This window comes from Echinops telfairi, unplaced genomic scaffold (assembly GCF_000313985.2).
Source record: "Echinops telfairi isolate 266 unplaced genomic scaffold, ASM31398v2 ScPeMD7_7468;HRSCAF=8506_0, whole genome shotgun sequence".
Classification (NCBI taxonomy): Eukaryota; Metazoa; Chordata; class Mammalia; order Afrosoricida; family Tenrecidae; genus Echinops; species Echinops telfairi.
Genome location: NW_022111369.1, coordinates 3,526,416 through 3,537,040, shown reverse-complemented (window position 1 = coordinate 3,537,040; position 10,625 = coordinate 3,526,416). Strand labels below are relative to the sequence as shown.

General features: G+C 45.5%; 1 protein-coding gene across 3 annotated transcripts in view; it reads left to right on the top strand.

Moving 5' to 3' along the window:
• The first annotated feature begins 1,903 nt into the window (after nucleotides 1–1,903).
• Nucleotides 1,904–10,625, top strand: part of AP1AR (adaptor related protein complex 1 associated regulatory protein) — a 56,264-nt gene continuing 47,542 nt past the window's right edge. For all 3 annotated transcript variants that reach the window (XM_045284129.1, XM_030888601.2, XM_004703313.2), the window contains exon 1: nucleotides 1,904–2,217. In XM_045284129.1, the coding sequence (XP_045140064.1) occupies nucleotides 2,130–2,217 (88 nt within the window). In that variant the 5' untranslated portion in view covers nucleotides 1,904–2,129. The remainder of the gene's footprint in view (nucleotides 2,218–10,625) is intronic.

Here is a 10,625-nt window from a genome sequence, read left to right as displayed (position 1 = left end):
AAACCAAGGGGTCCTTGATGAAAGCCAGGGTATTTTCAATGGCCTTATATGCATGTGAAAGTTGGACATTGAATAAGGAAGACAAAAATTGATGCATTTGAATTATGGTGCTGGCGAAGCATATTTCAACGATCATGGACTGCTAACAGGACAAACAAAACTATCTTGGAAGAAATAGGGCCAGAGTGCTCCTTAGAGACAAGAAACTTCATCTCACATATTTGTTGTCAGGAGAGACCAGTCCCTTGAGAAGAACATCATGCTTGGTAAAGCAGAGGAACGGTTAAAGAGGGGAAGGTCCTCAACTAGATGGATTGGCCCAGTGTCTGTAATGATGGGCTGAAGCATATGAACAATTGTGAGGATGATGCAGGACTCAGCAGTGTTTTGTTCTGTTGTGCCTAGGGTCACTATTGGTCAGAACCAACTCGGTGGCACCTAACAACAAGAACAATCTTTGATATTGGCATTTTTGATCAGTATAATTCTATGCAGAGTTTGTTCAAGTTGGTGGGCAGGTCAATAGTTTGTTAATGCCCAGCAATAGTCCACAAGCTAATGTACCAGTTTTGACAGCATTTATTGTTGAATTTTAAAGAATGTATCTCAAATATGCTTGCCTAACTTCAGGAGCTGAAAGGGGGAACAATAGTCACAGTTCAGAAAAGATGATCCAGCCATTTCAACGACATTCACTGAGAACCGACTTTGGCTCAAACACTATACCATACATAAATTGGATTTCTGAAACAACTTAGAGCCAAGTAAGGTCAAAATTCGTTAAATAACAGTGTGCGCTAAAATTGGAACACAGGTTGATCTAGGTTTCAAAAAGCAAGAAAATGAACAAAGAACATTGCCATCAACAATTTCCTAAAATATAATTTCACTCCGCATCATTCCAAATGGACTAAAATAAGCATGCCTGGTTAGTAAATGAGCATGTCCTATACTACAGAATTAGGTGTTTCTTAAGGCTGCCCTTTATTTGATTGCAATGCGAATGGCACTGAAGTAACATTTGGAAGGGTGCCACAGGCCTACAAGTATCAAAGCAGCTTTCTTTTCCTATCTACATAGTTCTGGGCAGCATGTTTGAATTGGCAAGGCTGGTGTCCCTGAAAAACCCCAGCCCTCCTCTTTCCTCTGGACTGCAACTGCCCCACCCGAAATTAATGGAAGATTTGATTTAAAGCAAATAAAAATGAGGCCAGTAGGGCACAAAGAATACGTTTCCCTGCAGTGTTCATAGTAAGGAGATTGCATTGCAAACCAGTAAGTGAGGAGGGAGGAGGGGGGGTCGGCGGGATTTTTGGTACATTCAAAGTTACTTCACACAGCTCCTGCTTCTATTTCTCATTTACAGTGCAATACTAACATGAACTACGCTAAGCATACGCTTAGAGAGGTGCCCCTTCAGCCTTCACACCTGAGGACTCCTAGCTTGGGGCTCTAGGTAGCTCGCTCAGGCTTTGGTACAAAGTTCGAACCCCGAGCCTCGACCAGGCGCCTCCAGGCTCATTCCGGAGCCGCAGACAGAAGACTCAAGAGAACGGGTGGTTTCCTAGCCGGGTCAAGGTTCAGCAAAACAAATAAGCACAGCAGCGAATTAGGAACACTCTGAAGCGGCAGCCGAAGAATCGAGGACCTAGCGGAAATGACGTCAGGACAGGTCGGTGAGGAGGCGGGGCCTCCGAGGGAACGCACCTATCAGGGCGGGGAGAGCTCGGAGGCGTGGCTGACGGCGGGGGCCGGCCAGCGCCGGGCCGGGCGTAGGAGGGCGGGGCCTGCGGAGCCTAGTGGTTGCGACCGGCTTCCTTCGGCGGCGGGAGGCGCCCGCTTGCTGGCCAGGGCCCAGTTGAGCTAGGGCCATGCGGACCGCGAGGGAGTCCGGTCCCCGCAGCCTGCCGCGCATTCCTGGCGTGGCGGCCGCCGCTCGGCGGCTGCTGGAGTAACCGCAGCCTTTGTTGCGAACGCCTGGTCCCTCGCGGCGCCCCAGCCCCTCACGCCGCCGGCCCGCCCTCGACCTCGGATCCCCGTTGGTCTCGCGCCGCGCGGATGCGGCTGCGGGGCCTGGGCTTGGGCTTCGCGCGGGAGGAGAAGTGGAGAGGCGGTGCCACCGGGGAGGCATGCGATGGGGAACTGCTGCTGGACGCAGTGCTTCGGGCTCCTCCGCAAGGAAGCGGGGCGGCTGCAGCGAGTCGGAGGCGGCGGAGGGTAAGCCCGCGGGGGAGGGACCCGGGCCCGCTGGTTCCTCGTCGCCCCTCGTTGGGGAACCCTTGTGACAGCCGGTGACCGCTTGGAGGGGCCGAGAGCCCCGCTTCCCTCTCGGTTTAACCTGCTGCCGGCCGTGATGGAGGCCCTGGTAGCCAAGGGCCGGCGCGCGTTTCCCTGGGAAAGAGCTAGAGGGGGCGGCTGTCATGTCACTCTTGCTTCCAGCTGACTCCCCGGGGCACGCTGTCACTCAGGGAAAGAATCGCGGGGGCGTCATCTCTGTGACGCTTGGGGGCTCCCTGGAGAATGGGCAGCAGAGCCTGCCCCACAGCACAGGGACACACGCTTCGTGAGGTTTGCAAACGTTCAATCGAAAGGTGTGCACCCCCTGAGTTTGGTCCTCCTGGGCCCTGCGGGTGAGGATCTGGTTCCAAAGTTGCCACCTTAAGCAGATTTTTAGTATCAGTCATTCATATGCTGGAGTATGATAAGGCTCTAGACACTAATAACATTGTGAAAGGTATACAGACACGTGAATTGCTGGGCCACTCAGACTCTGCACTGAAGGCAGAAAGGGCAGTGGGTTGTACTTTTTCTTCTTCCCATATTTATTGCAGTTTCCAGTGGACTGCCATTATCTTGTTTGTTCCCCACCAGCTCTCTGATCGGTCTTCCTGTACCTTACTTCTCATGCGTAAAAACTGGGCTACTCTCTGATGTTTCCACTCACACTGCCCACAATTTCAGAATTATTCCCCTTAGAGTATAGCATTGCCATTCTGCCTTTTAATCTCAAAGGGTTGAAATAAAATAAAATAAATCCCTTTGGAATGAGTTTTGATGTCTTTAAGTATTTGCCAGGAATTCAGACCCGGGATTGAAATCAGAACCAGGCTGACTTTGTGGAGGCGGAAGACTCTGTTGCACTTTCTGGCACAGATTGTGTAGCTTTCAGAGCTGTCCCATTTAACCAACGTTATTAGGTAACAAAGGTGTTCGACATAAGCAAACTGAAGCCAAATGATGTATTATGATTTGGATCTTATGATAATGGAGACCTTATAAAAGATGATTTCCTCATTCATCCGTTGTCCAGTGCTGCACCACCGCCCCCCTCCCCATGTTCTTAGCACTAAGTAGTTACGGTTTTATAACAAATGTCCCCAGAAGAAAAATAACAGGACTTTTAGATCATATTTAGTATTTTGGATTCCATGACTTTGGGGCTAATACTGTTACAGAGTGACATGGGAACTGGTTTATCTTTTCAACCAGTATCATCTAATTTATAGTGATTTTTTTAATGCATGGGTGCAGCCATTTAAGCAGTGCTTATGGGACTAAATGCCACAAAATACTTTTTAATTATTTAGAGTTGTGTTGCAGAGTATTAAGACATTCTAGCTGTTAAAATAGGGTCTTACACCCTAGGTAAGTAGGCAAAAATAATTTTTCATGTATAATTGACTTTGGACTATATTACATGGCATCTGTGGGATTTTTGTTTTGTTTTGGCAAACTAATTATGTTCCCCTTAGAGTATAGCATTGCCATTTGATTCAACTCCCTTTGAACACATGAGTGTGACAGCATAGGGAAGTGTCGGGGAAATCACTGAACATTGTAAGTGTTAATTGCCTATAGTTACACCCTTAAAACATAATAGTGGGATCTGTAGTCTCTGCTTGCAGGCAAAACTCTGAATGAGTTCTGCTGAGGCCCTGAGTGTCAGTGGGTTGTAGGTACCGGGTAATGGTGAGATCAGGTCTTTGCTTTATAATCCATCAGCTTCGCTTTTGACACGTCCCTCCTTTGAATCTTCTGGTAACTTACTGTTTTACATAATTTCAATGTTATTGTAGGAGCTTCTCAAATAATATAACTGCTCACCTGAGCATTGAAAGACGGGTGACAATAGTTAATTGGTTGAACTTTATCTTTCATTTTATTTGTTTGTTAAACTTTTTATAGTGAATTCCGTGACGGTTTACAGAGTAGATCATCAATTTTGCATTCAACACCTCATCAGACTGTCCATTGTCTTGCCCTGTGTCCCTCATTTTTTGCCCTTCTCCCTCCTGTTTACAACTCCACCCAGGTGACACCTGTCTGTCTACCCATTAGGCTGTGGCAGCCCCTTCCCTCCCACCTCAGGTAATTATCACAGTCTGCTCCTTTTAGTGTGAAACCTTTCCTTGACTCTCTGTAATAGTGGTTTCCTGCACTGTCTGTTCTTTCATCATGACTGTAATGCTTTGTAGTATTCCACTGTGTGTATGTACCCAAGTGTAACCATTCTTCCACCGACCGAAGGGCTCGCTTCCACCTTTTCACTGTTGTGAATAGAGCTGCAATGAACCTGGCCGTGTGTGTATCTGTCCTTGTCGCAGGTCTTACTTCTTTAGGGTATGTGCCAAGAAGAGGGGTGGCTAGCTCATGTCGTATTTTTATTCTCAATTGTTTGAAAAGTCCCGTACTGCTTTCCACAGTGGCTGTACCATTTTACAGAACCACCGACAGTACATGAACGTTCCAGTCTCCCCGCACCCTCTTCAGGATTTGCAGTTTTCTGTTTCTTGGAACTCTGTTATCAATGCTGAGGTCAGGAGGTTTCTCATTGCTTTGACTTGGCATCTCTTGAATGGCTAGTGATCACAAGCATTTCTTTCTTTTTTTAAATCATTCTATTGGGGGGCTCTTACAAAGCTTATGACAGTCCATCATTGAATTGTATTAAGCACACTTGTCCATATGTTGCCATCATCATTTCCAAAACATTTTCTTTTTACTTAAGCCCTTGGTATCAGCTACCTCCCCAACCCATCTCTCACCATCGTGAATCCTTGATCAATTATATATTATTGTTGATATTTCATGTCTTACACTCGCTGTTGTCTCCCTTCACCCACCTTTCTGTTATTTGTCCCCTGGGGGTGGGCTATATATCCAAGTTTGTGATGGTCCTCTCCCCCCACCGCCCCAATGCTCCTACCCTCATGATATCACTACTCCCACTACTGTTCCTGAGGGTTTTATCTGTCCTGAATTCCATGTATCGAGAGCTCTTATCTGTACCAATGTGTGTACTCTGGTCTAGCCAGATGTGTAAGGTAAAGCTGGTTCATGGTAGTCGGGGGAGGAAGCATTCAAGAACAGAGGAATGATGTGTGTTTCATCAGTGCTATGCTGCACCCTGGCTGAATCGTCCCTTCCTTGTAACCCTTCTGTGGGGGGATGTCCAATTGTCTACAGATGGGCATTGGGTCTCCACTTCAACCCCACTCATTCACATTGATAAAATTGTTTGTTTTGGATCTTTTGATACCTGATACCTACTCATTTTTACACCTCATGATCACACAGGCTGGTGTGCTTCTTCCATGTGGTCATATTTGCTTCCCTGCTAGATGGCTGCTTGTTTAACTTCAAGCTTTAAGATCCCAGATGCTACCCTGTTTCCCCGAAAGTAAGACATCCCCCCAAAATAAGACCTACTTACAGTTTTGCCTCTTACTGAATATAAGACATCCCCCTGAAAATAAGGCCCCCCGGAAGCTACTGTAACTCTGGACTCTGGACCTTAGCGGTGTCGGGTGTCGCCACGCAGCTCATTGTTGGCCGCAGCGCAGCTGGAGCAGACAGGAAGTGCGAGGTTTCTTTTAATAAAACAATAAACAAATGTGTACCGTATTCTTCTTCATGAAAAAAATAAGACATCCCCTAAAAATAAGACCTAGCGCATCTTTGGGAGCAAAAACTAATATAAGACACTGCCTTATTTGGGGGGAAATGGTATATCTTTTGATAGCCAGGCACCAGCAGCTTTCTTCACCACATTTGCTTATGCACCCATTTTGTCTTCATTGATTGTGTCGGGAAGATGAGTATCAAAGAGTGCCAGGTTATTAGAACAAAGTGTTCTTGTGTTTAGGGAGGCCTTGAGTAGAGGCCCAAAGTCCAGTACTGTCTTAGTACTTAACATATAAATATATGTACATTGGCCTCTATCCGTTTTATTATAAGTTAATATATTTACATATATACATGTCTATAGCTATAACTCTATAAATAGCTTTAGGGTTCTACTTCTTTCCTCTATTTCCTTTCACCTTCCTCCTGTCCCACTATCCTACTCACCCTTCACTCAGCTCTCAGTAATTCCTCTTGGATACTATGCACTGGATCAAACCCCACCAGGCCTCCTTGCCATCATTCTTAGATCTCTTGGTGTTCCCCCATCCCTGAATTTGTTGACTCCATGCTACCCCTCCAGGCCCTGTCCTCTCCCATGCTCCCACCCCCACCCCAACTGGGACCACCTGTCCCATTGTTTTCTCCTCAGGATTGTTTTTCCTGCCTATCTTACATAGATAGACATAGAGTGAAAGAAAAAAACAAAAAAGCAATAGATAGTTACAGGTCTGTATGCTGACCCTTATGAGTGTTTTCTAATCGGGACTGATGAGGTGCCAAGCCATATCCCCCCATTCAGAAGTCTGTTTTCAAGGGTCATCAGGGACTTGGTTACTTTGCCCCCCTTGCTGCCCTGTTGCACTCCCTTTGCAAGTATTTCCTATGCTTGTTGATCTCCTGTATGTCTTCTTTGATGATCTGCCTATTCTTGTCCCTTTTAAATTGGATTATTCCCCCCTGCCTTTTTTTGGTTGAAGTGTTAGCTTTCTATAGATGTTAGAGATTAGTCCCTTTTCCCATATATTATTCCCAGTTTTTTCTCCCATTTGTGAGTTCTTTTTACTCTTTTGTGAATAAAATAAGTGTTTTATTTTTTAGAGTTCTCAGTCATCTACTTTGTCTTCTGCTTTGTGTGTATTTTTTGTTAGGTTTAATAGTGTGTTTATACCATGTATTAGAGCCCTTAAATTTGTCCCTATTTTTTCATTGATGAGTCTTACAGCTGTCGGGTTTATAATTAAGCCTTTAATCCATCTTGAATTCATTTTTATATATTGAGTGAAGTATGGGTCCAGTCTCATTCTTTTCCATATGGATATCTAGTTTTTTGCCAGCACCATTTGTGGAAGAGACTGGCTTGTCTCTATTTAATATGCTTTGGCCCTTTGATAAAAATCGGTTACTCAGTCCGTTTCTCAGTCCGTTCCTTTGGTTTCTCAGTCCGTTCCAACGGTTTCTCAGTCCGTTCCTTTGGTCCATGTATTTAAAGTGGTACCAATGCCAGGCTGCTTTGACTACCCTGGCTGTAGTAGCTTTTGAGCTTGGGAAGTGAGAGGCCTCTTACTTTGTGTCCTTTCTTGAGTAGTGCAATGCCTAGTCTGACTTCTTTCCTTTCCATAGAAAGTGGATTAGTTCTGCCATCTCTTTAAAGAAGGATATACTGCAGCGGTCTCAACCTGTGGGTCGCCACCCCTTTGGGGGTCGAACGACCCTTTCACAGGGGCCACCCGATTCATAGCAATAGCAAAATTACAGTTATAAAGTAGCAACAAAAATAACTGTATTAAAGGGTCGCGGCATTAAGAAGGTTGAGAACCACTGCTGTTGTCTGAATTGTAACCTCATTTTAGTTGCTATGTCTTAAACACCCGGGACTTTGATTTTCTTTCAGGTATACGTCTGGACAGTTGACTGGCCATTCAGCTAAGGGGGAGTAATCAGAGACACGATCTGGTTTATATAAAGGAGGCTTGGTGGTGCAGTGGATTAAGCATTGGGTAGCTAACAAGCATAGATTGCAGTTCAAACCCACCAGCCACTCCACTGGCTGCTCCTGTAAAGATGTACAGTCTCAGACACTCTAAGGGGTACTTGACTATGTCCTATGGGGTCCACTCTTGCCGTCAATTGGATCTTGGTGTCACGACCACAGGTAGAATCAGGGTATCCTGGCTCTGCCAGGCTGAGCATCACAGGGCTGCTTTATGAACTAGGACTGTTCTCTTAGCTTTGCAGATTTCGCCGGATTGTCAAAGTCACATCACTCAAGTTTCCCTGTCCAATCTGCAAACCGGAATTGTCCATATTTTCATGTATAACATATTAGTGCATTCTAGAGTGATTTCTTCCACTGAAATATTATCTACTAACAGAACATCAACATCGGTGTTGAGATACCATGGAAATATTAATACTGACAAAGTTGTGTAGGGCAAAAGCCTAGGGAGATAAGTTCTTTAAGAATAAAATGTAGACTCCCTAGTGAGCCGTCCTCCCTGATGGAGATGTCTCTAACTGCACATTCTGGATGGCTCCACCTGCTGGTCACAGCTCTTTTTTTTTCCTCTTGGTAGCACTAGAAATCTTTCAGATAGACTTTTTCATGCCCTTACCGGTTCCTTTTTCAGACTAAAGCCTCAGTGATTTTGTGTTGTACTTTAAGTCATTACATGTTCTGCCACATAATTCGACACAATGTTCCCGTTAAGATGTACTATTGTTTTCTATAAAGCTATGACCTTGTTTTTTTGTCCTTCTATATCCTGTTGGCCTTTTTTGGCTTCAGCAGCAAAGTTGCCGTTTGGCAGTAAGTCGCAATGTTTTTATTTCCTGTGCCAGTAATCATGCTTTTAATAAGTGTGGCCAACTTTGACCACTTCCTATGTGCCAGGCACTGTTCTAAGCACTGTTTTTGCTGTTTGCTGTTCGGTGCTACCAACTTTCTCTATCCATAGCAACCCCATGTTCAAGGGAATGAAACACGTCCCTACCTTCATCACTGTTGTCGGGTTTTAGCTCGTTAGTGACGCAGCCACTGTGTCAGTGCATCTCACTGAGGGTCTTCGTCTTTTTCAGTGAGCCTTTTCCACACAGGATGCCCTTTCCCAGGGTCTTTGCCGTCCTGAGAACATGTCCAAAGTATGTGGGTAAAGTCTGGCCATGCTTGCTTCACAGGGGCAGGTTCGGTCGTTCTGTTGGCAGTGCGGAGTGTGTGTAATATTGCCAGCACCGTCAATGGAGACCTCAGTTCTTCCCAAGTCTCCTTGCGCGTCGCCCTGCTTTCCCATGTGCACGGGCGTTGACAGTGCTCTGACTTGGGCCTGCGGTCCTTTCAGCCTCACACTGACGTCCTTGCATTTTAGCACTTTCAAACTCTTTCGCAGCTAAGTTTCCCAGTGCAGTGAATCTCTTGATTTCCTGGACGCTGCTGCCATGGGCATTGATTAGAGATCCAAGTAAAATGAAATCCTTGACAATTCAGTCTCTTTTTGTTTATCACGATGCTGCTGACTGGGCCAACGATGAGGATCTTAGTCTTCTTTATGTTAAGATGTAGTCCATACTGAGGGCTGAAGTCTTTGATCTTCATCAGTAAGTGCTGTAAAGTCCTGTCCCCTGAATATCACAGGTTGCTAGAATCTGTTTGCATAGTCAGGCGATATGGGTAAGCATCTTTCTGGTATTCTCTTTCAGCCCAGATCCATCAGATGTCAGCAGTGACCCCTCGTTTCACCTTCTCTTGCCTTTCTGGCAATTCCCTGCTGTGTTGCGCTGGGTTCTCTAGAGAAGCAAAACCAGTCACTTGTTTGTGTATGTACGTAAAAGAGATTTCTATCAATACAGGGCTCTCAGGGTGGTAGAAGTAAGTAAATCCAGTCTGGTTCAAGTCCATGAGTCAAATGTAAGCTGAAGGCTCCTCCTGTAGCTGCAGAGGTTGTCGAACAGGAAGCAGGAAGACCACGGACTGGTGGATGCTGAGCTGATTGAATCCAAGATTGTGTAATGAATCTAAAGTGGGCAGTGCTGATGGCTCCTGGCATCAGCAGGTAAAGAGATCAGCGAACCAGATACAGGATCCCGATTCAGCAGTAGAAATATATACTGAGAATAGGCCACATCTCGAGTGAAAACTCCCCTCCATTGTATCAAGGCTGTGACCAGATGAACTGCTGGCAGCATCCTAGAAGGTCCCATCATGAAGCTGGCCATGTGTGTGAGGCCACATCATAGGAGAATCCTGGCCCACCCATGTTGACATGCAACTCAACTGTCACACCTGTGGATGTATTGCTGATACCATTTGAATGATCTGCAGCATGATTTTACTTACACATCATATGATAGTTTCCACATTTCATTGAAGAGAGGTTTAGATTTGCCACCATTATCCTACATTTGATGGGGCTTCAAAAAGTTCGTGGAAAATTTCTATTGAGTTTGTGCTCCATTTTCCACAAACTTTTTCAAGGTCCACCTTAAAGAAGGTCACTGTTATTACATACATTATAGGTTGGGCACTGAAGGTTTCAAAACTAAACTTGCCCAAGCTTGCAGTGGTACAGCTTCAGTCCAGGTCTCTCTGAATTCGCAGTCTGCCCCTTAACCACGGAGAGCTCTTGGCTCTGTTTTGAGGTAATTGTTTAGTCGATGAGCCTTTCAGTGCATTAGCCTGTGATCTTGTGAGTACGCCTTAACAACTCGCTCTTTATTCTGTATTA